At 41.9% G+C, this 26,586-nt stretch overlaps 1 protein-coding gene across 1 annotated transcript; it reads left to right on the forward strand.

Annotated features, from left to right (window-relative positions):
* The first annotated feature begins 204 nt into the window (after positions 1 to 204).
* LOC133346471 (hepatic triacylglycerol lipase-like) lies at positions 205 to 25,662 on the forward strand. The gene is made up of 10 exons (XM_061558080.1): positions 205 to 563; positions 2,379 to 2,584; positions 5,966 to 6,145; positions 9,012 to 9,129; positions 12,774 to 13,007; positions 14,829 to 15,071; positions 18,399 to 18,525; positions 21,224 to 21,448; positions 21,774 to 21,884; positions 22,659 to 25,662. Exons 1-10 carry the CDS (start codon positions 470 to 472, stop codon positions 22,666 to 22,668), a joined length of 1,548 nt encoding a protein of 515 aa, XP_061414064.1. The 5' UTR covers positions 205 to 469; the 3' UTR covers positions 22,669 to 25,662.
* Positions 25,663 to 26,586: the final 924 nt, after the last annotated feature.

Below are 26,586 nucleotides of genomic sequence, written 5' to 3' on the forward strand. Positions count from 1 at the left end.
GTGTGCCCTCACGTGGCTTGTCTTAAGGGAAGTATTATTAAAGCTCTACATTCAGAGGTAAATCCTGTGATGTGGCAACACTGGCATCAACTAAAAAACACACACAGAGAGAGAGGGTTACTATCGTTCATATTTTTGGACCGCCCTAGACCCACAGCTCTAATCCAATGGTAGCGTTGCCCCAAAGCAAGTGCCCCGTACGAATGGTCTGATGATTCTCTTCTCTTGGGATGGGTGTCTAAAACCACAGCTCTCTGGCCCGGCTGTCAGATGCACTCGTGCTCTCACCTTGGAACATCACGCAAAGCAATCCCCCCCGCCCGAGTGTAACACACGACTCATAGTATTGCCGAATTAAAGTGAACACAAGCCATACGATATATATACATTGTTATTAAAAAAACCACAATACATTGCAAACGATTAGTTTGAATTTTACTAAATCATCAAAAAGACTAACATTTCCAAGATGAACACGAGGACTACTGTGTTGTGTTTATTTTTGTTTTGCTTATTAAAGACCGGGACAGCAAACGTGAACAGCAGTGCCTCGGGAATTTCAGGTATGTGTGCATGCTTCTGTGTCCGTTTTTGAAACTGTCATTAAGTCTGATAATTGGTTGTTTACCCTTCTATCTGGCAACAAAACTGACACCTTTTTACAAGGAGTCATGTTTGCATAGACCGCAATACCTGCAGTCATAATACAAACAAAAGACATAACTCTGATAATGTATGCACTGTCCTTGAAGTTGATTCGTCCACACCCGAGACAGCTTTCCTTAGAGCCTAGTCTCACATGGGTTGGACCAGATGACGCCAAAAGGTTCCCATAGTGTCATTAAGTCGTTTAATATACAATGGGAGTACATACACACAATACAGTTTTCATTGTGTAAATTAACGTAGAATACTAGTCTTAATATTGTAACTTTGTAGGCAAAGACATTTCAAGGAAAACTATATCTTTTGTATCATGTTTTAATAAAAATACGGTATATGTCAAATATAAGAAAATAAATCGTATTTACATGCATCGTCTGTTATCTATTATAGCAATGCACAATATATATAAATAGCTCGAAAACCAAAGTGTTATGTAACATTTAAAGGAAATAAAATGCTTGTGTTGTTTTGAAAGCCACATTTTATTTTTAAGATTGGCAACTTGCTGTGAAAAGATGTCTTGCGTAGCATTTAATTGCTGTGATAAAGAGGTTTGTGTAGTATTCTACAGTCAGGTTTTCTGTGATGGTGATAGTTTTTACCCATATTGCAGAAGCCATGAAAGGCATCATTGAAGACATGGCTCGGCTCAGTTATGACGTACAAGCAGTTTTGAGTAATATATGTGACGTGTGGTTACACGTTAACCCTTTTTTATAATTGGTGAAACTCTATGACCTGTAGTTTAGTGTTCGCAGGATTACATTTATGGGTTAATTTTATGGTTCAGGCAATTAAGTGTTGCCAAATTCATCTATACCATCATAATGACTAATGCTTGATTAGTGAGCTGAAAATATAGTAATTTTCATAGACATATAATATTTTATTTATAATATCGATATCTTGGCCAACGTGTTAAAATATTTTAGATATCAAAATTAATTGCATTGACATATTTGTTTAAATTGGGACCATGCCTTTGCCCCTAATGAGATACTCATGATGATGGTGAATACTGTATATTTAATATGATGATGAAAGATATAGTAGTTATGGTGATAACAAAGACAATGTTTGTATCACTGTTAATTGTGATGATGCCAACTGCAAATTCTAAAACCATGTTTTATTCTCTTAAAATATGTATAAACCGATTCATGTAATCGTCTTATACCATATTTCTTGGTTTATTGTGGTCAATATTACATTGCACAGGAAATTAATAAAATCACTTTGCCAGCCAGTCGCCTCCACTCAGTTGTTCCCCACAGGATGGCAAGCACAGGCGTGCACCTGTTGGAATAGTGACATGTAAAGGTGGACTGCGTCGAGCCTGCGGTCTGGTTTTACTCATTCCCACGATACGAGCACGGTTTTAAAATTCCTTATAACCTTGAAAAAGTCAAGTGTCATTCTCAACCTTCAAAATTAGATATGTGGTTAGGGATTGGCACAACCCATCATTCCACAGTGAATAAAATGAGCACTGCTTTGCAGAATGTCAACAGTGGTTGTCATATGGAGACATTGGTCCCTGCCTAAGGGATTTCACTATTTCCACCACTGACTCAGGGATGCCACTGGATATGTGCGTGGCTGACTCTTCATCAGCCCAACAACATGTGCCATTTGTACATCTCATAGAGCTCCCTCGTCTCAGGCTTTCAATTCTCTTCACCCTTTCCCAACAACCCCTTCTGATGATGCAGGCATCTTGACCAAGCTCTTCCCAGATGCCCCGGCGTTCATGGGCAGCATCATCGGTGTTCCAGCCGAACCGAACACCAACTTTTTTTTGAAGAGAGGAATTGAGGAGGACGATGGCTGCCTCCTCGTGCTGGAGAACCCTGTGTCCCTTGATGCGTGCGAGTTCAACGCGTCGGCTAAGACCTTCTTCATCATTCACGGGTGGTCGGTGGGTGGCCTCAGATAATTTCTCGACATTTCACTACGATCTTTCCTTAGATCGATCCTCATCCATAACTGTGTCTGTCGGCGGTAGACTTTGGGTGAATTGGATGCTCTACTGTAGAAGGTAGTTATTTAAAGTATCTCTGTAAAACTCTCATCCATGATAAAACAATCCTACGTTAAAAGGGATTGTGGCTAATATGATTCATTTTCCATGCAACTCCTGTCATTCGTGATACAAAAAAATGTGCGTGAAGATTAATTTTGTAAAATCACTTCTGAGTGACTCTTGTCCGAGTATAAATGTGGATAATAGGATGAATTTTCCACTCCATTTAGACTCAGTTGCTATTTCAGCTCTTTTACAAGAACGACCAAACCCCAATATTGTTGGCAGTGGTGGCAGTTATATGACATCAGAGAATGTGCAACCTTGCAAAAGAAAAACAAAAATTATTTCCATGTAAAAAAATCCTTTGATAGTCGTATATATGAATAAAGCGTATATACAGCCTCAGCCATCATAGAACTAAGTTATAGCGTTTACAATTGTGGCATATTTAATCCTCTGGCATGGCCAAATAATCACATTTTAGAAATATGAATATTGTCACGTAGGTAAAAAATGTAAATAAATTAAATCACGACGCTTCGGAGGCAACACAAGCTTCCGCCTTTAGGTGGAACCGTCACAGCAAAATTACTGTATCAAGTGAGTCACGAAAACTTCAAATCTAGAATATTAATATTGGTTATGAGGACTGCTTTTATCAGTGGCAAATTCTGGCAAGCTCTTTACAGAAATAATCTGTGATCAGCTCAGACTTTCTAATAATAAAAAACAGATAATTTGGCCATGGATAAGATGAGTTTTACTGCACATGTACACGTAGGAGATGAGTTGAACCCCATTATTAATGTCACACAGCTCATCATCCTACTGAGATTACTCAAATAAGAACCACTTTGTGGGAACTGAAGAGTGGCCACCCTATAAAGAGCCTGGCCCCTGCCATGTTAATGTGTCATTTTCACTACGGACCCACCTCAGCCACAATGACACAATCTGAATTAAATGCCATACTTCAGTTAAGCCACAACACTTAAAGTATTTCAATAACTGTATTACATTGTGGTTTATACTCTATGAAATTTACTTTTGCATGTCAAGATGAAAGGATCCAAATCCCTCATCTCCTAACTATATCCTTTACTATTCCACTCAATTCCTCCTGTCAAGGGCTGGTGATGAGTGACATGCAGATTGATAATTGTAACGACCTAATTTTTGGTTGCAATAAAGTATTTGAAACATCCATCTATAGCTTCATTACAATCCTAGAGTTTATCCTGTGGTTGGGATAATATCCATCAGTGGTCAAGTTGACGTCTGCAGTGTGACATTGAAATATGCAAGCATTTTGCTAACTCAACCACACATTCATACATTTGAATATAGCACACACCCACACACACTTTGAGTTATATTTTATTTTACAATGTTATGTTTTTATTAAACCACCTATGACAGCTATTGTTATCATTGCATGTTTTAATAGAATGTAATTATACAAAAAATGGTGTTACAATATAATTGTTACAAAAAACTTTGTCTTTCCACCAAAAAGCGCTCTTTAACTTATTTAATGTCTTCATCTTTGACAGTAATGTACTGCAGCACTACCAACATAATGTAACTAACATAAATGATTACATCTCACTTCAAAGGACTGAAGATGCTGTTAGTAGAGTTGCAGTCACAAGTAATTAAATGTGTTTTTTTCTTTTATACGCCTAAAACAATCTGTCATTGCGTTAATGGATTAATTCTCCTAACTTTGCCAATTGCATAATACATAACTGTAGATGAATGTGGAATTTCCACCAGTGGCTTTGGGCTATCAATGGAAAGAAGAACAACCCCATTGCTCATTTGAATAGGAAGATGTGTTGGCTCCTTTCGCACCACTATGAGTGCCACTAACATGTGGGGATAGAAATAACTTCGATGTGTACCTGCCAAGCTGCCCATGTTTGTTACTAATGGCAGAGAGCCATGGTTAGGTGCAGCTGATTGGATTTATGCAAACGTGTGTATTTTGACGTTTAAATATAATTCTGTCATACGCACTATAAAATATATCAGGGTTGGCTGCACCTGACATTAACAGTTCAAAACTTATCCCAGAAACTGTCTTTCCTCTCTGCAATCGTACTTCTCACAAAACGTGGGCATGACTATAGTGTGTGATGCTTGTTATCACCGGGTATACATGGTGAGCCATCTATAGATATCCCCAATAAATTATGGGAATAAATTGTAGAGAATGTCAACATTTTATTTCACAGCCTCTACATGTCTTCCACCAATCTCAAGAAAACTTATTAAATCCTTTAAAAATCTCCGAGTATACTTTGTCCAACATAGCTACACTAAAAAGCATTGAGAATAAAGTAAATTGATTGCATATCTAAACATGCATCATCTTGTATATAAATACATGGTATTGTTTCTTTTTTTTTTAAATAGAAGACCCTAAGGAGATTCGAACCCACATTCCCTGGCTCCAGAGGCTGATGAATAGAGCACTCGACTCACAGCTGGTCCGTCCCCTTCATCGTAACGTCCCTTCAGCGTCACTGACATGAGTGACAATTTACAAGGAGTCAACGGTGTTCATACAGCCCATAAAGCCCTAATTGAGATTAATAATACAAGTATTATTTTTATCCGTTAGTTAAACCGTGTCGGCCTTGGGCGTATGTTTTTTTACCCCTCCATACTTCACTGCCCAAGTTAGTGCAGGTTGGTGAAGGGTAAGGGGACCCTGGACCAGTTCAGATGTCACTCGATACTAATGTTAGCCATAGCTGAGTCATCAAACTCATTTCGCTGGGTCCATAGCGCAGTGCATTAACCTGTTTGTCACCATGCCACCAGGGATATACTTACTGGTTGAGCTTTGCAACATGACCTTGTTTTAAGGTGACCTCTCGTCCTCCTTTAGTAGCGGGCATACAGAAACCCAGGCGGGGAGGGAGGGGCAATATTATACATTTTAGACAAACTTTAAGCAGATGTTAAGCTCTCACCCACGACGTAAATGACACAAGGCTGAATAAAAAACACCATCGGTGTTCAGTACTGCACCAACACTTTTTGGCTTCACTGCAGCCATTTCAATCGGGTGATTGAGCCTTGAGTAAGGAAGGAAGGGAGGGGGGGGGGGGCTCAGCCCCCTCCAGCCTCCCTTAGCAGTACAGGTCAGTACCGGCCCCTGTCAATATGAGTCTGGTATGAGCCCCCCAGGGGGGCGGGGGGGGGGGCTTGTTTGAACACCCTTTGTCTTGACGGCTCTGTGATCTCCCGCTGTCTGGTCGCCAGATGAGCGGCGTGCTGGAGCCGTGGGTGCCCAAGCTGGCCGTGGCGCTCTACAACATCGACCGCAGCGCCAACGTGGTGGTGGTGGAGTGGCTGGGGCGCGCACGGCTTCACTACCCGCTGGCCGTGCAGAACACGCGCGTCGTGGGCAAGGACATCGCCGCCTTCGTCGACTGGCTGCACGTGAGCTACCTGCTGCACGCAGGGAGGGAGAGACGGGGGGCATGAGTCCACCCACTCGTGGTGTCTCCAGCTGCTGTGAAGCGATGGAATTGTTGCGGGGGGTGGGGTGGGGGGGGTCCTCTTCATTCGGCAAGTTTGAGCCTGAAAGGTGCTTGCTTGGATGGGTCGAGCACCGTGCATTGGTTTGTTCACGCATTGTTCACAGCGGAGGACCGTTGCGCCAAACGTGTGACCTCTTGCGACAGCATTCGCACAGACTGCTCTTGCTGTCATACCAGTGTCTCGATCGAGTGATTTGTTTGATCCCACGCATCACGGGGGGTGACCGCCGAGGGGGTGGTGCCGTTCCTTTGAGGGTCGCGGTCCACTTCGAAGGTCAACTCTAGTGCGTAGCAGGTGTTATAGGCTACTGCGGGGCGACAATGTGAGCAGTAGTAGGCAATGCAGCAAAATCCATTGTTGCACTGTATTCACATGCTCCTGTGTCTATGCTCCACACACTGACCAGTATGGTGAAGTATGGCGACATAACCTTCATGACCTGCACAGCGTGGGGTTGGTCCTCATCCAGCAGTCAATCAACAAAGGACTGTGCATGTACTCCATGTGATAATGAGCAATTGGGCTGGCACCTTATTCTCTGTGGTGGAAATTCCACATTCCTATAGTAGGACCCAGTTTCTCCACCGGACATCCACTGCCGAGTACCCACAAAATTGCACGAAATTTGTTGAACCCATAGGAATGTACAGGCAAAGAAGTGATATCCACAAAAAAACTTGAGACAATATATGAGACAATACGTGAGTTGCACGTAAAAAAGATGTTCATGATGATGATTTTATTACTGCAATTAAAACACATCTATTAACGAGATTATTATAACAGACATACTCCGCATTTTGTCCTCATCAAATTATTGCCACTCAGCCACACTATTGCCAATATCGATGTGAGTAAAGGGATTAGCTCCATAGATGGCCCCTCCAAAAGGGGTTCTTACAACAGGCTAGAGTGAGTATAAATTGAGGCCATGCGTGAATCAATCGAGCTATGCCACTCTTAGTTGAGTGCTCAACTCGCCAAACAGTGAGTCATGAGTTCATATTCAACAGAATAGAGTTCGTTGTTTAAACTTTGTTTCAACGGAGGGAATAGTCAGATACAGTACATAGACAGCTTTGGGTTTTGTGATTAGATACAAACTATAGCGTGTGACAAGACGTCCTCATAGCAGTGAGTTACCGTGATTCAGGGTCGCGATTCAATTAAACAAATCATGATTTGTTTTTGTCCAGTTTCCGCTGTTGAGCTCCTGTTTTTTTCTAACAAAAAAATTTCCCGTCGCAGTCGTGCAATGTTGTTAACTCCATTCACCTAAGGATAACATTAGCGTGTAATTCGCATATACTGTCATTTGCATAAATCACATGACTGATTCTCTCACACACGATTCCGTGCCTTGTTTGACAATCTTTGAGAATCGGTAATAATCTATCGATCTGTGCATCATTACGTGCTTAATAAAGCTCCAAAATATAATGCTGTTAAAGGAATGGTTAACAGCTGAGTGGTTACAATTGAGGTTAATATGAGAGTCTGCCTCATCTTGTGTGTGGATTTGGTTTGGCTCTGGTATGACATTGTGTCATACTTTCACAGCTGTGCAAAGAATAAATCACATTAAAGGTCATAAAGTGGAGACCATGAACCATGCATGTGACTGTGAGAGAACGTGCAGACATCCACTGAGGGTGTCACAACACATTTTCTTGCTGAGCTGACCCGTCATGGCCTTTGCAATGCTATGGCACAAGACCACTGTAGTCTAACTAGTTGCACATTTGTCATTTAACTTGCAATTATGGCGACCGCTCTATAACATTTGATGAAGGCTACTGGGTGCTTAACGATGCATCAAATCATCATCGATTGCAAACAATGTTTTTTACAGTGGTCGTGCATCACATTGTGCGCGCGATAATATAATTTTTGCTCCCTACATGCAGATAAAACGCGAATGTTACAATTTGACAAAATAATTTGGCGATGCTACATTGGCAGTGGTACACAAGAACAATTAGCAAAAAACTCGACACGTTCATCAACAATGCTGCGGCCTTAAAAGGAAAAATGTTGGGCAATGGCCCTCCTTCATAGCCATAATGAATGTTACGTAAAATTACAGTTGGGTAAGGGAGTAAACAAAACTGTACAAGGGACTCGTAAAAAATGAGAAACATAACAATAAAACATTCTAGGTTTTTTTTTGTCCACCTCATGATGCTAGTTGCAATTACTGGAGAAACGTACTGTACTCAGATTATAAATGTTGTGGATTTGCTCTGCAACACACCGATGTGCTGTACGAGTAACTAATTGCCAGTTTTGTTGCCAGAAAAAGGGGAAAAACCATTTTAGTACAGTGCAATTCCCCATTATATGCTCAATTTTGATGCCAAGTTACAAATAATGCTGGCAACTTGCTTTGCCGTAGATTCCTGCCAATTCTAAATAAGCGGGGGAAGCAGAGGCATCAGGGGCCCCATAAATGTTTTTCCCCATCCTACCCCCTACAAGTTTTATGTTGGATGTCAATGTGACATTCTGATTCGAATTTTACAATGCCACTTATTGCAGGCCCCCTTACAGAGAAAATTTTCATCAGCAGTTTGTAATTGTCTCATTGTGAACTTTGACACCACTAGCTATGTGGTTTTCCCAATGGCAGTGGAGCATTTATGAAGTGTCGAAATGGCCCACTAGTTGAATGAGATGTGATGCTCCGTAGTCTGTACTCACGCTGCCTTGTGTTTGTCTGTGTGCGCATGGATTCTGTGATCGCCATGCGGTGGCTTTTACACAGAAGCAGACCAACGTGTCGCTGGAGAAAATACACTTCCTGGGGTACAGCCTTGGTGCTCATGTCGCCGGATTTGCTGGCAGCTTCATCACAAGCCCCGGCAAAATCGGCCGAATTACTGGTAAGGCTGTCTGATGATACTCCTGTTTGACACCTATTGACAAAGGAACCATCTCAATGACCAGCACCTCTCTCTGCACTCTTTTGCATGATAACATTTATGCAGTGGTTGTCTTTTTCTTTTACTCAAGAAAGGCTTAATAAGCATCAAGAATCAATGGAACATTTTATCCATATTTTCAGGGTGGATAATATAGGAATTACTTTGTGGAAAGTCAACACTGGCTAACCTCTATAGACTCACCCCTTTCAAAGGAATGCGGATTATTAATTACTGTTTGCTTAAATAGTGAAAACCTACACATCACATAATTTGTAAATATTTACACATATATTATAATAATGCAATTTATAACATGGACACGATATTTCACGGATATAAAGGACTGTGATTGAGGTGGGTGCCAAGGTCAGTGTTGCTCGAAAGTCAGATGTAGCGAGGCATACGAACGTGAGCTATTAACATTGGATACCACTGACTGCTTTAATTATATGTGCTGCACAAAGCTCTGGGCTGAGCTCTAAAGCACCAACATATGCAGCATTAGCAAGGTGCCAGTATAAAGCAGTAAAGCAATTCGGTTAATTATAATAATTATCAAATAATTATTTGATCTCCACGGAGTTTTCAGTGTTTTTCTCTGGGCACCCTGGTTTATTCCCATGTAGAAAAATATAAATCCCAAGCAGAATGATGCTTAGGATGACATTAATTGGGAATTGTCTGAACAAGGTAATACATGTCTTAATTATTATTTTAAGTGTATTTCAATGATAAGTATTTGTCCTAAAGTTGAACTTATCTATCTTCTCAAGGAACACTGTAAACACAAATTGCACTTTATATTTTGCCACACAAACATATGCTGCCACTTAATAACACTTTCCATATGCCAATACTGCGTGATGCCATACATAATTGGTGGTGTTTGTAGTATCAATGCTGTTATATATATAAAACAATCTCTGCGCAAAATAGTTGCTTGCTAACGTAATGTAGATTTGGGGGTTTGGGGAATTGTGTCTAAGCTGCAGTGGAGATTTTAGGCTTGTTATGGAATAATTGACGATCTAGGAACACGTAAATTAACATAATAAGACAACAACAACAACAAACATGTGTACTCACTTCCTGTAATTGTAAGTTCGAGAACACTGCGTTCAAGTCAAGAACTAGATGTGCCCTAAATGAAGGGCTTCTGGCAGAGTGCCAAATGCTAGCACATTTAAGGGCAACTCTAATAATAATAAAATCACAAGATTGAATTCCGAGCACAAGCGGCCGTCATCAGGTGGAGACGACCGCTTGTGTTGCGATCGAAACGTCGTCGTTTTGAATATATTTTTAACTTATCTACGTGATTCTTGGTTCTTTCGGTAAAGTCACTAGAAGGGAAATAATAATATAATAAAAATAAAACAGAATAAAATAATTCTCACGACGTTTCGGCCACAACACACAGACCTGTTCTTCACCTGAGGACGGCTGCTTGCGTTGTGGCCGAAACGTCGTGAGAATTATTTTATTATGTTTTATTTTTATTATTTCCCTTCTACGTGACTTTACCGACAGACCTGTTCTTCACCTGAGGACGGCTGCTTGCGTTGTGGCCGAGACGTCGTGAGAATTATTTTATTATGTTTTATTTTTATTATTTTATTATTTCCCTTCTACGTGACTTTACCGAAAGAACCAAGAAGATGAATCGCTGCAGTCACGAAAGCTTTAAATCGAAATTTATCTACGTGACTTTACCGAAAGACCCAATGAATATGCATGGGATTATTTCGAGAATATACCACTGTCTATCAGGCAGTTTGCTGAATCCACCCTACACTCAACATTATTTGGTTCTACAAAGGCAGTTTATCCATGGATATGACTGAATGTGAGAATGTTAATCTGGAAGTGTGTCTGCATGAGGGTGCACATGATGTGATCATTGAATATTCCCCCACTTGACATTTCCTCTTATTTAATGGAACACATTTCAAAATATATTTACGTAATGTGCACCATATGTTGCTATCTGCAAATACAATCGCACAACTTAGAACTTCAAATTTTGGGGCACATTGTGGTAAGTGCATGACTTTGTGTTAATAGCGCGGATTATTGTTAGACAGCTCTTCTTTACGGGCATGTGCAACATATTCAATCCAACACATGCACGTAAGCATACACAGTTGATCTTCCTCCACAGGCAATTGAAAGCAAAAACATATTTTTGGAATTCTACAGGCAGAGTTATGCAGTATTTATAAAGGTATTCATTATATAAAACTTATATGAGCGAGCAGTTGGGTGTAATATGTTATGTTTATATTGTGTTTTCATATGTTGCATTCTTGAGTTGTTTAAACAAAAAAAACCCGAGTGATCTTCGAGAGGACATGGCCGGAACATTCGAGCCCAATGCGACTGAAATGACCACCTTCGATGATTCTCTAATCTCAACACGATGTGGACCCGTGGAGGTTTAAATGGATGAGACTCATTCGATCAAATCTTCATGACACCAAACATTTGTGTGAGAGTACTTTTACAGATGTAGTTCCAACAGCTGTCTAATTTAATATCAAATGATACCTTTATGGATACCCTGTATTTTGGGATTTTGTAATAATACATTTTTAAATTTGTGAGCAATCAACAATGGTTGGTCGATAGATATGTTGGACTCAGTCATAGGAAGGTAGAAATTCTACCACCAACGGAAATAACACTGCTCCATGCTGCATCACTCTCAACTTTAAATTGAGTCATAGATTGACACACATACTTGCAGGGAAATGAGGTGGCCATAGGAGATATGACAGCAAATATGGACCTCGTATTCAGGTACAAGGTTTGAATGTAATATCTATGGATGCATCCGTTTCTGCAGGAAAAAAAATATTGACTTACATCCCAAGCAGGTTTCTCATGCAAATTATGATACTAAACGTCACACAACCGACCATTACATATTGTTTTACCCCGATAAATTTTGCATTAACGCAATTTACAAATTATGGATACTTTTCGATTAACGAAATCGAATGTCTACGTTAACGAAATTTCGCACGGCAAACGCCATGAGATTAAACAAGAACCATGCACTAAAGTGTGACGGTATTGCTACAGTGCAACAGTGACACCTTCACATCACCATGTTCTTTATTATTATTGTTTTATTGTGAAAAGTGATGAAGGTATAGTTTTAGGTTCAGAGTAGAGTTGGAATAACTGTCCGAAACACATTCCTAATTATTTTATATTAAGTTAATGGGAAAAGCCATTCCGATTTACTAAATTTCGTTTTACGTGTTTTTTTAAAGAACGCATCCCTTTCGTAAATCGAGGGATACCTGCATGTGTGAATGTTGTAGCTGTCATTTCCATAAATGTTCACATCAATAGATGGTTCAACATTTTCACATATAGCAATGTATTCTTGTGCATATTCCCAAGTCTTTGAAGACATCTGGCCATCTGGCAAGAGTAGCCCAAAATACCCTCTAGAGGGGATCTCCGCAGAGCTCCCTCCAACGGAGGCCCTCCCGCCAGCAGTTGCGTGAGCAAACAGTTTCAGGGCTGCCCATTTTATCTTTTGCTTTAAAGTGCAGCTTTCGCAACTCCGCGCTCTGCACCATCCACAACAGGCCTGGACCCGGCGGGGCCGGCCTTCGAGGGAATGCTCGACGACGAGCGGCTGTCCCCGAACGACGCACACTTCGTGGACGCCGTGCACACGTTCACGCGGGGCACCCTGGGCCTCAGCATCGGCATCCAGCAGCCCGTGGCTCACGCCGACTTCTACCCCAACGGAGGCCACTTCCAGCCGGGCTGCGTGTTCACCAACGCCTACAAGAACATCGCCGACATGGGATTCATGGGTACGCCGGTACCACCGTGCCTTTGCTCGCTGTATTGTTGGGTTTTTTTCAACCAGAATAATTATTTATCATTATGTATTGCATATTTTCAATCAGGTTTCTTGCTATCATTAGCCATGAGGAATCCACTGCTGGATGAATCCCTTCCCACAAACGTCACATTCCTTCGATGAGGGGAGTGAGTCTGTCCATAGTACAACCTCCGTTGGCTTTCTACATGTTGTCAACCCTGGTAGGGATGATGGGGCTGAGTCAACACCTGACCAAGATTTAATCTTGCAACCTTCCATTTGTGAGTCAAACTGGCAGCACCACCTGGCTGGAGTGAAATGTACACACACTCTTTGGTTATTTCGGTAAAGTAAAGTCACATAGTAAAGTCACGTAGTTACGTAGTTACGTAACTTTACCGAAAGAACCAAAGAGAATGGATTCATGTAGTCACGAAAGCTTCAAATCAAGAATGAAAGGTACAAATTGCGCATTGTAACAGCAAAAGTTAGGTTGCAATGTTGTATGTGAGACACAGCAACACATTACATGGGGAACTTGCAATCCTGGAATTAAAATATAAACAGTTCCATTTTGTGTCTCCACCTAAAAATAAATAAAAGAGTCAGTTAATCTGCTTATATTGGCTTAGCCCAATAGTATTAAGCAGCACTGGTTTAGGCAAAGCAAACTCTGGATCAGTTTTGACATTTCTGGGCCTCTTCATCAGAGTCAGGCTTGATAAACAAATGCTGCTAGATTACCAGTTGTTATTGCCAAGAACACTCAACGCAAAACTAACATTGTATCTCGAATTTAATTGAGGCGAAAGTTAAATGTGTTATTTAAAAATGTTTGTCTGACCACTGATAGCCTCATGATGGTTATGTAACATAACTTTGGGGTTGTGCCATCTCACAGCCACGGATTACAAACATGTTGTCCCGTTTATCGGATGAAAGCAACAACAAATATCGTCAACAATATATTGCCATGCAGTACATCCTTGGGGAAATCCAAACCGATATTGTGAGCACATTTATAATACACTCTGTGAGGGCACCATTGCCTCATTTGCAGAGGAAGCAGATGTTAGCAGAGCCGTGCTGTGATTTCAGTCATTCTGTCTAGGGCATTAACTTCGTGCACATCCAATTTGATTTTTGGGAGAGAAAGCAGTCAAGGAATTAGGTTCGTTCAGAGATTTACTAAGCATTTAGAAGAATTATGCGGTGGAAATTTAGATCAACCATGTGACACCATCGCAGAGTGCCACATTGCCCGCTTTATCTCTCCATGGACTATAAAGTACCACTTTGTGGAATGTCAATTGTGGATAGACTGGTCTCTACCATAAGAAAGTGGAATTGACACTACTAGCTCAGGGTCACCACGGAGATACTTTGACTTTTTAGTCACACTTTAGGTAAAACCAACTCCGAGTATACATAGAAATTATATTATTATTGTGGAAAGATTTTACAGAGTTGAAGGTGGTTAGTGTCCCATGATTCCCAATATATTGTACATATTCTATTTCAATTTCGGCCTGCCCATGCTCTACCTTCCATGAATTGTTCTATATATTAAGGACTCAATGTGCATCCATGCATTTTATGAACTTGTACTTCTTGTGTATTTTTTACGGATTTGTGGTTTAAAAGACGTATTTACCCTTTTCAGTCGTTGGTTATGCAATTCAATGGTGATGATTCTACGACATTTGTACTCCATGGGCTCGATTGTCGTTGTAGCTATCACCACCGCTGTAGCTCCAGTGGCGAATCTTTTAAAATTTCCCAACCGCGCCCCCCCCCTCCCCCATCCCAGGCATCGTGGAGACTGTCAAGTGTGAGCACGAGCGCTCCATCCACCTGTTCATCGACTCGCTGCTGCACCCCGACCAGCAGAGCATGGCCTATCGCTGCACCGACATGGGCCGGTTTGAGCGCGGCATGTGCCTCAGCTGCGGCGGACACCGCTGCAACCGAATGGGCTACGGTGTGGAGCGCGTGCGGCCCAGGCGCAGCCACAGGCTCTTCCTGCGCACCAGTGCCGCAATGCCGTTCAAGGGTACGTCCGCTGGGATCTGCACGGCCGTACCGTCGGGTGTACTGGGGTCACTCATTTGTGCTTTGGAGGGGCGGAACGTTTTTTTCTATTTATATGAATCTCACAGTTGGCAAGCGAGCTCCACAGCAACCCACTATTGGCAGAGTAACTTGTAGCCTGGTGCTGTGTTCAACATGTGCCTCACAGGGAAAGCTGCCACCGGGGGGGGGGGGGGGCGGTCTCCTGCTTCGGGGCACCTCAAAATGTACTGCATAGGAGGCGCGGTCTAAATATTGAGTGATGATGGTGGCATATCTCAGTAACCTTGAGTAGACAGTACAATTGAGATGTATATAGCTTCTAAATGCATCCCCACATCAGAAATCGCTTGGCAGGTAAATTGTTACATGCCGAATATTTAATGATAATATTTTTTATTGCCTGTCATTTCAATCCAGAATGCCTCGAGGGTTGACAAAATGAGTACCACTCTGTGGATAGTCAAGAGTGGTTGTACTAACGAACAACTAGAGGAACGTGGAATTTCCACCACTGCTTTAGGGATCATTATTGGGGATGAGTAATGCGCCGTGTTCGTTTGCTCAGTAAGATACTTTGCCTCTGAATTCCTCTGTACCTGGAGTCACCACAACTTTTGCAGCACCTTTCATCCTACCTCCCCCCTGGAGCCCTTCATCGGGTTGGATACTCACGGATACCTGCGGGTGGCCCGCAAAGCTGGTCGTAGCTCAGTGGTGTTTACAGATTGCTGTTGCGGGTGCGTGGAGGATACGACGCAATGAACATGACCCGACCTGCACCCAGTGGGCCTTACCTGGTAAAAAAAAAAGTTGAGTAGTTTAGTTAAACGGAGGCAAGCCGTAAAAAAGATTGAGTTCCTGCGGGCCACCCGCAGGTAACCTCACCCAATCGAGGGTTCTACTCCGCACCCCACACCCATAGACAATGGGGAGGGGGAGGAGAGGGCCTGGGAAAGTAACACTTTTAACGCTCTCAGGTAGATGATTGCTCTATAAACAATAATATCAGAGGTGCAGCCGAGGGCATACGCAGGCATGCGGTGTAAAATATCTTTGAGATCTTTACGAGTTCCGTTTTTTAATGCATTACGTGGGGATACACTAAAACAAATGGTCTAAGACAATGTCATTGTTATCTCCCAACACTGTACACTACTACTCTACTGCCTTTGGCTGTTTTTGTTTCTTTCATGTTTTTGTTTTTTATAAAATATACATATAAGACAAAGATCCCCCGTATAGCGTTAACAGACCATTGGTGTAAGTGCTGTTAGCGAGCACCGATGAAGACCGGCACGGTACACGAGGGGGTGGGTGGCCAGCACCATGCCCGACCGCCTTTGTCTCACCAGTGGCAATACTTTTTACACACCGCACCAGGTACTCATTTGAGGCTGAGTCGATCTAGGGGAGGCCCATGACCGGTTCAGATAATCGTCACCGGTGTTGGCGGTGAGCAGGAATCGACCTCGGGTCGTCGGGTTCGTAGTGCAGCGCTAACCGCTACACACACACACGCATCCCTTTTCACCATCAAACATGTCCCACAAATATGTGCAGCGTCTGGAGATGCAGCTGCGTGTGTATATGCTCAGTAAATTATACAAGTTGTGCCAAACTCATACCACCCCCTGGCAAGCTATCTCTGTTGCGTCTAGGCAAGCAATATAGATTTTTTTTTGGAAGCTGCTTAAATAATAATAATAATATCCACTGTGCATCACAGAAGTGGGCCACATTAATGCAATTGCGATAGACTGACTCAAATGAGAGTAAATTGGAACCTAGCTTACTCGTGCGCATCACTCTCTGTGCATTAGCTGATAATGAGTTGGATGTAATTAGCATTCAAGTCCAAAGTTGTGGTGTCGCCCTGCTCAAATGTGGCACCCCCTGAGCAACTTGAGAAAATTTGCTGAAGTGAATGGCTGGGGACAGGCTTCTGTAGAGAGTGAACGCTGTGGACTTCTCATCATTTTACTCACCACGGAAAGATGATTGGCTGAGTAGAAACCCCGACTGGGATTTTATAGGGCAAGCCTTTAGAAATGCGAGTTGAGGATTCATGCCTAGTCCAATGTGAATCCTGTATAAGGCAATTAAGTAGTGATGCAGTCACCCACTCAGAAATGTGTCTACTGATCCAAGAATACGTTCTTATTTTCTTAGTTTAATTTTAACTGCACAGTATTCTTTTAAAAAGTTCGTCTCAATTGTACGGTTTTGTTTGCTCCCTTAACGTGATAAAATTTTGTAACAAAAAATAATGTCCATCCACTGCTGGATGAAGGATTCCCCGCATCGTGTCAGCTATGCGGCCGTCTGACCACACTTCGCCTTACTCGGCAGTGCACCTAGGACCCGATAAGATATGGCTCGTCACCGATGTTAACCGTGGCCAGGAATTAAACTCAAGTTCATAGTGCAGTGCACTAACCACTGCCACCAATGTATGATATATAATTTGCATACACTGTACAGCCATTCATATATTCTGTGTCACACAGGATTCAATGCATTTATGATAGTCATAATCACGAACATGCTTAGTGAATTAAATGTTGTTCTGGACTACGCCGGGGCTGATGGGGTAACACATCGTCGTGTTGCGGCTGTGTGCTTCTGCTGCACGTATATGCTGTTAAGGATACTGTAACTGCGATGTGAATGTAATGGGGTCCCATAGTTGAGAGGAAGCTCGCTTGCCAATAACGTCCTGTGATCCATTCGCATTTGTTTTACATGCCCGACTATGCTGATTAGACCCAGAAGGTCAAAACCGGTCCCGGGTTTGCTTGCTTAAACAAATGCTGCTTGTTAATATTCCTCTGGAAAGCAAAAAAGCTAGACTAAAAAGAGGTGTGTTATGGAGATACATAATTAAATTCTGCTTATTAAGTAGACAGCACAAGGACATGTATCCTTTGACGTGATATCGTTTGCAAACATCACAGTGTGTTCTCGAGAGTGTACTAAACATGCAATGTTATGCCCCAAACACAACGACGATTGTACCTACATATTTGCAACTTTGAAAAAGCGAATGTTTTATTGAGCTCAGGGTTACAGCAGTTCAACTTGTAACCATTCCGCAATTATATTTTGCAACATTCAAGAAAGAAGAGTAACATTGTCGTAAAAACACAGAATTCCTCGTTGTGTTTACTTAAACTGCATATTAGCACCGAAGAAGCGGCAATGTGACTTGCTTTGGAACGCATTGCTAAGTATTGTCAATGTTAGTGTTATCATTCCTACGTGCGAGCTGTCTGCGATAACGTGCGTCGATGTTGTGCCTATTTCCCAGTTTATCACTACCAGCTGAAGGTTCACTTGATGGGGCTCACCGAGAAGGTCGAGGAGTTTTTGGAACCGGCGCTGAGCGTCTCGCTCTTTGGCACCAAAGGAGAGGCAAACGACCTCAAAATGTCCACGTACGTTTTTTGTAGAAAATAAGCGCGCGGTCAGACCACTCGTGCCACTCGAAGGTCCGGCTCGTTATTATCAGTGTCACGTTTGACCTTCCACGAAGCTCATGGTCCATCCTAAACCGCATCAGCACAAACGATGGCAGATGTGGATACGTGATGATGCACAAATGGAAAATGGAAAACTCTCCCGTGCGCGACTGTGGTAATCCAGAACAGACCGCACAGCATATAAAGATACACTTACAGATCCACAAATACGAAGGAGACATCCCAGCGATACAACTCCGCTATTCCTGATGCAGTTATCTGGCTTGACCACCTAAATGGGAAATTGTCGTTGTACGCTCTGCATCTAATACATCAGCTGTACGAAAGAAGAATGTAACGTCTCCTGCTTCCATTCTAAACAGAAGCCACGGCGAGTTTAAAGACGATCGGTCAATAGTTTTACTGGGTCCTCGACGGAGGCGAAAAGTTGTTCTGCAGTCGATACATTTGCTCATAGTTCCGTGTTATATGCAGGGAAGCAGGTGGGTGGATCCTGAGCAACCGGAATGTGGAATATTTCACCACCACTGTAATTACTACTTGCTTATGTTTATTATGAACATTGGTACACTTTCACTTTAACTATGAATGTAAAGCCAATATAATCATAATTTAAAGCCCTTTTTTAATACAATATTACCACGACAATAACCCCAGGGATCACTGCTAACAGTAATTGATGTGTTAATTTTTTTTATAGCATTCACTAATCCATACATTATTTCACAGGTTCATGCATTCATCATGGGATGCTGCATTCATGGCTCTCGCACACCAGTGTAGACTGTAGAAAAATGTACTGATTGAAATAATTGACCGATTCCAGAGCTGCACGGGCCTAGTAGCAGTAGCAAATGGCAGGTTCCATTCTGTCGTGAATAGAAAATGCCTACGCAAAGGTTACGATGCCTTGATTTCGTCATTAATGATCCTCGTGTGACGGTGGCTAAATCAACACAAAAACTCGTCACATCTGAATCTCCCTAGGGCAATCGTATCTGTTGTTTTTACCCTGAGCAAGTGATGGCAATTTCACATTCACATGGTGGTAGCCAGTTTCTCCATAGGGCAACCACTGTTGCTGTTATTTTCTTATTCGCACAGTTGTAATCGTGTATTGTGGGTCGAGTTCTCTAACCACATCACGAGCTAGGCATTCATAAGTAACGTAGTGACTCGCTCGATTGCCTTCATCAACAACCATGTACTTGCAAGACATTCTGCAAATGCACGTCTTAGTAGAAGCTTTCATGTGATTGTCTGTACAGTGTACATTCTGTGCAAACAGGTGACAAAGCAGCAAAGGAGGACTTTTGATCCTCAAGAGATGTTTTCGTGCGGTTTAGTTGTGTATTTTGTTTACGTTTTTACCATTCAACTTGCCCTTGGTCAAATTACTATTTCCATCTTACTCTGTGATCTACTAATACAAATCTGACATGCTATACCGGATACAGCTTCGAGGACAGTTTTCTTCAATAATTTTCTTCGGGGCGCCACTTTCGCCGATATGATATCAGGGTGAAGTCCGCCACACATTTCAAACCATCGTCGGCTTTGACGGCACAACGATGGGGGGTGTTGTCACGTGTTCGTGTATTGTCGGGGGCCGCACTAAAGGCCACCAGGGGTCGTTGGTGGCCTGCGGGCCTTGCAATGAAGAACACTGTTCGAGGCAGGGCGTTTTACATATTTGTATTAAGCCTGTTTATTTGATGTTAAAGCAGCAGTGATTTCATTGTGTGACTATACTGTAGCATTCGACTGGCCCTGATCCAGCAGTGGACTAGATAAAGGACTGTGCATGCACATGGCCACATCGTGTTCTTCTGCAGAACAGGACACAGAGCCTAGGCATTGTGGGACCCATTTGTGTGCACTCATCAAGTGGAAAAATTAACTGTGAACATTGACTTTTATTGAGCAGCTTTTCAACAGTGCCATATGCCATAAATATTCACATAACTAACTTTATTTAGATGGAATTCTTTTCACTTATAATAGATTTAGATTTGTTATTGTGATACCTTTTGTATACGCTAAATATATATTCGTATCCATATCCGAGAGTACTAACAAAGAGCATATGGATAGACTGCCATTTTTTATTTGCCCCCTCCCCCACCCTTACCCCCCCACACCATTCACATCGGATCATCGATCATTACAGATCCCACTTTCATTTCAAAGTCAGTGTGATGCTTGCTGAGTAGAGTACTACCATAAACGGAGTCAATGACATAGCTGCTTACGGCTGTACATAGCCAGCGAGTGACGATCTCGAGGAAGACGGTGACGATGACAATGATGCTGCTGTCACATCACCCACGTTCGCAGTCGTACATGGGCCAGAGCAGAAACCGGTACTACCTAAGGTGCGCAGAACATTAGTCGCGCCGATGTATGTACACGGCCAATAAGAGAGAGGGTCATTTGGTAACCGTCTCATTTAAAATGGCAATCACATCATTCACGGTTATTGACCACACGAAGAAATTAAAACCACGGAAGTTCTTCCACCTGTGGTGGTCCTGATCATTACCTCCGATTAGCATGGTTGGCTACATATGGTGCGAAAGAAGTTCAACATACGTGCTGACAAGTGAAACATCTGGTCTAAGCTAACTGATTTCTACCGTCTCTGCACCCCCAGGGTAGAGAAGGTCAGTCCGAACCGGACCTACTCATTCCTTGTGACGACGGACGTGGAGGTGGGAGATCTGCTGCAAATCCGCATACGCTGGGACAAGACGAGCACCTGGGGCAGTGTCTGGCATCAGATGAAAGTTCTCCTGCCGTGGGCGCAAGGGAAGGGCAACTACGGGAACCAGCTGCTCTTGCGCAAGATTCGCGTCAAGTCGGGCGAATCGCAGCAGAGGTGAGCGAGCGGATGACGTGCCGGCAGCCAAGAGTTTAATTCCACTGTGTCACTTGCCAATGTGGAAATAGACGTCCACCATGTAACTGGAATGGAATAGATTTTCTTTTCCTCATAACTGACAGTGTAGTTAAACGTATTATGGTGTTTAGGGCACTGTACTCTGGTCCCAGCGATCTGAGTTTGATAACTGGTTGCTATGTAGAACTTTAGTGGTAATTGGAGTTTGAAATCAAACTTTGACCCTACATACTAAAAAATGTTTGAGAGCACAGGTTCGTGCTCCTTCCAGACATTGGGTCTCAAACTTGTCGCGTGTTCACAGGCTAGCGTTCTGTTCAAGCGACTTCAACAAAGTGGAGCTGAGTCCCGATTTGGAGCAGACCTTCCAGAGGTGTCGAGAGGAGTTGGATCGGCCTCGCCGTCGGCATGCCAGGTGATGAGACAGCTTTCACATCCATCCATACACAACAACGTTGCATGTCCGACTCGCTGGGGACAGCTGTATATGTTAAAATGTTAGATATGTATCAGTAGGTTACTGGACAAAATTAAGTGTGAGCTGCTTTAAATATGGGAACATGCTTTCCTGTACTACAGAATAAATTAAATGTACGCCAGATAAAGAATACATTCCTGTATCTGAGGTCATATTTGTGGACATCTAAACAAAGTGACATTTTCACCATGCACAAATACTCCACGAGGTGTGGGCAGTTTCTTGGTTAGGGTGGACATGTGTTGGTCCGATATGCGACATTGTAATGCGCTCGCAAACAGGAGCTGCCGGCACATTTATTTCCCATCAGGTAGATCCCATAACGTGCTGCATTTACATTGTAAGCATACAAAGTATATATGTGGGTTTGTTCACATTAATATGTTAATAAAGCCACATATATAACTGTAAAGCTTGAATCAGCATTGGTTGGTTGTGAGTTCAAATCACATTGAGGATCAACTTCAGGAAAGTTCACTGTATATGTCCAATTGAGAGACTGGCCCCAGCTATGGGAATGTGTGCTTTTTGCCACTAGCCCAGGGCCACAAACAGAGATGAGTGGCCACCCTATTGTTCATATAAACGAGAACGACTTTTTGACTTTGCTCTTTTGACTGTCGGTGTTTAGCCACCCTTGTAGGGGGGGGGGGGGGTGGGGAGAGAAGTCCCCGAATACTGCTTCAACTTCTGCTCTTTATTTTCTTTCAGATCTGTCTGAAGGAGAGATTCAATGTCATCCAAGAAAACACGAACTGAGGAGGCTCACAGTGAAGAATGGAGAAAAAATGCACGGCACGGAGAGGTCAAGTTGGGTTTAACCCTGCCGGGAGCACGGCACACCTTTTTGAAAACCACCAAAGACTCGCCAACATCAAAATTAAACTGCATTTTTACTTTGAACCGCTTTGCCCATGGCTAGCATAGCATAGTGTTACTGAACGGATGTATATAAACATACACACACACCTGGAGCCTTAAGTAAGGACAGCCAGATATTAATCAATATGCCACTATATTGAGTCTGCCTATTCATTTGCAGAATTACATTGTGCCAATGACACGCAGGCAAAGGGGGCAGACTCACTCATGTGAGCTTGCAGAACAAAAGGCAAACATGGTCTAAATGGAATGGCCAAGCCACTGTCAATTTTTAATAATTTAGAGGCAGAATAATTTCAACAAATCATCCCCACCAGACCAATTGAGCAACCACCTTATTATGAAGAAGGCTGCTGTGCTGTATTTAAATTGACTTGGTAAATTATATTTCTATTTAAAGCTTTCGTGACTGCAGGGATTCATCTTCTTGGTTCTTTCGGTAAAGTCACGTAGAATGGAAATAATAAAATAATAAAAATAAAACATAATAATTCTCACGACGTTTCGGCGACAACGCAAACAGCCGTCCTCAGGTGAAGAACAGGGCTGTCGGGGAGACAGACAAGACTCTGCTGCTTACGTTGTGGCCGAAACGTCGTGAGAATTATTTTATTGTGTTTTATTTTTATTATTTTATTATTTCCATTCTACGTGACTTTACCGAAAGAACCAAGAAGTTGGTAAATTATGTGATGCCCATATTTACAGTGTCGGCAAAATATTGATTACCAATTGCAAAAAATAAAATATACGAATCAGATATCGATGAATGAACAGTCTTAACGAATTTGGTGTATTAATTAACAGCAACAAGGACCTGGATTTATCAAATACCTTGATTCATTTATACTGAAATTTATTTTGTTAAATTAATGCTTGATTAAAAATTGTGGTACGAAATGCTAAAGATCAGCCAACATAGTGTTCGGCCACAATGTTAATGTTATTCATTAATACTTCTCCCGGTGCAGTCAAAGTAAATGTGATATAAATGCTATTTGATCACGGACATCACATATTTCAAATATCCAAACACATTTGCCGTAGTACAGGTATAGCAATTCCAATAACCGCCCTGATGAGTGGCGGCTGGCATTGCAAACGTGGACAACCAGAATCTGCCAGCCAAACACAGCACTCGATGACGCCTCCCCTCTCCATGTCAGTATCAACAATTCCACTTGTAATCGAGCATCATCTTGCATTTAACACCATTGCACGTTACGATTGGTCATGCCTCCCAATTGGCCTTGAGCTCCCTTCTTGAGTATAGTGTTGCATTCACCGTAAGAGCTATCTGCCATCAAATTAATTCTTACAACCCGACATGAATTTCTTTCTTAAGATTGTCTTTGTTCACTTTGCTTGAATGCCTTGAAGGCTTCCATGGGCTACAGACAGTTCATATTCCTATGTCAGTCACTATTGTTCAAGTCCAGTTAGGTGCACATTCCTAATAACGATGTGAAACAATGTACATTAACTGCATGCACTGAATTATAAATGAGAAAATATGGACTGTATCCTTACCTTGACATGGCCAATGGTTGTGCTGGCACATAACGATATTAAAATAAACGATTTTATCTTCAAAGACTATTAATGGTAATACAATTATTTGCTTGCAGAAAAAAGTGTATTTAAATTTTTTTTGCAACCGTGAAGTGATGTTTGTCCACATAGCGGTGTGGTAGAAGCTTTATGAAATATATGCAAACGCACGCCGTTCGGGTCTTATTGGACTTGCTGTGATGTACCGTGGAACTGCTGCGTTGCGTCTCCTCACTGCGAAGGGGCATTGCCTGCAAATAACAATTAACAGTGCAACCTGCAGCCACATCGCTCATTGTGTGTTTGTCACAATAGTACCATTTGTGCCAAAGTAAAGCATTCACATATAGCCAGTATCTCCTTTGTCTATGAATAGTGAACGGCAGAATGCTGCCTCTGGTGTAGGTCAATCAGTTTCAAAGACAATGTATATATAATTATCAGAGCATGTTTGTTTGCATGTTCACCACAAGTACGTGTGGTTAATGCAGACGTAATTCCTTGCAAATGGTTTATATTTGGTGTTTGACCATCTTCACACCTGTTTTATTGCCAGAAAGGAGTAAAACCTATTCTTAGTTTTCATAATAGTGACAGGCAATTACATGTTTTTTTAAAAGACACTCCTGTTAGCGCTCAAACACCGGAGCTCCAAGCGCAATGTGTAATGTTACAAATACTATTAAAAAATGCATTGAAAATGTTTCACTCATTTCACAAAGTCTCCATAAAGATGTGTTCTTAGCCAGAAAACACGTGATCAAATTATCACGTGTGATTTAATTAACAATTTATAATTAATTTTGTTTCATATTGGGCCTTATTCATGTGCACACGTTTTTACCAGCCTGGTTGGTTAGTGAGGCCAATCAACAGAGGGGGCATTATCTAGTCTGGTGATTAATCACATTGAATCGATGTGCTCGTCGTTTAGTGAATTGCCCTGTATTAAAAGGTCATCACGTACAATTGCAATTCCATTGCTCATTTTTAAATAAGTTTGCAAATTAGAAAAAAAAATCCCTTTTTAATAAAGAAAATATTTACAAAATGCGCTCACTTTCTCAATGTGTGTACATCATTACAATACCATCTGTGCATCAGACTAATGAATAATTTGCATCTTCAGCCTGTTTGCATTTATTTCGTGCAGCTCCTGGAAACAAATGTTACAATTTCTGTCAACACATTTCACAACGTCAACATTGTCAACAGCGTGTATGGAATATTGCACAGTTTTGCTTTCTGGCTTTGTACTGAAATAAAACGGAAAACAAAAACATACCTGAAAGATGTCAATTGACTAGTAACTGGCATTCGATTAATAGATTGTCATAAAACATACGCTTGTGCTCTGTTGAATGTTTGTTGAATACAGTATACTTTTATTTTAGGTGAAATGCATTTGTTATATTATTGGTAAAAGGGGGCATTTCTAGGAAATAGGTCACATTTTACATGAATTATGGTGGAGCAGTGGCCAAATGGTTGCTCACTGAGCTCTGGACCTGGTGACCTGAGTTAAATTCCTGGCCACGGTTGACATCAGTGGTGAGTGATATCTGATCTGGTCCAAAACCTAATCCCATCCACCTTTACCAATCTGCAAGGACAAATTTGGTGAAATAAGGTCTTCATATTCTTAGGTTTTTTCGGTAAAGTCACGTAGGTAAAAAATTAAAATTAATAAAAGTACGTGACTTTACCGAAAAAAGCTAAGAATATGAATCCTTGCAGTCAAGAAAGCTTCAAATCTAGAAGAAATAAGGTCTAGCAATCCTCATGATATGGAATGGAAACATCTTCACCTAAGCAGTTGACATAGGGCTTTTAATACATTTTAAAACATGTTTTGCTATGAATGTAATGGAAACTTAAAATGCCTTCGTGTTCATTCAAACATTGGGCGAGCACTCACTCTCGTTGGAAGACCTGAGCCACTTGTATAAATTCCACATTCCCATGGCAGCACTCAGTCTATACATGGGTTGACCGTGTGCCGTGCCATCATAGACACTCGCTAACAACACTTGCTCCAACAGTTTGTTAAGGTTATACGGGTGATTTTTGTCTTCGGATGGAGCCCATGCTGGGAGCCACTCGATTCGAAAACGCACGTGATTATTACATAAGCGCGCAGAGGCACAAAGCAGTCTGGCAGTCTCATGACTCACCCTGGCACACACACACCGGTGACTTTCCATGA

Source organism: Lethenteron reissneri, chromosome 24, assembly GCF_015708825.2.
Source record: "Lethenteron reissneri isolate LAM-NWPU_2019-01 chromosome 24, ASM1570882v1, whole genome shotgun sequence".
NCBI classification, from domain to species: domain Eukaryota; kingdom Metazoa; phylum Chordata; class Hyperoartia; order Petromyzontiformes; family Petromyzontidae; genus Lethenteron; species Lethenteron reissneri.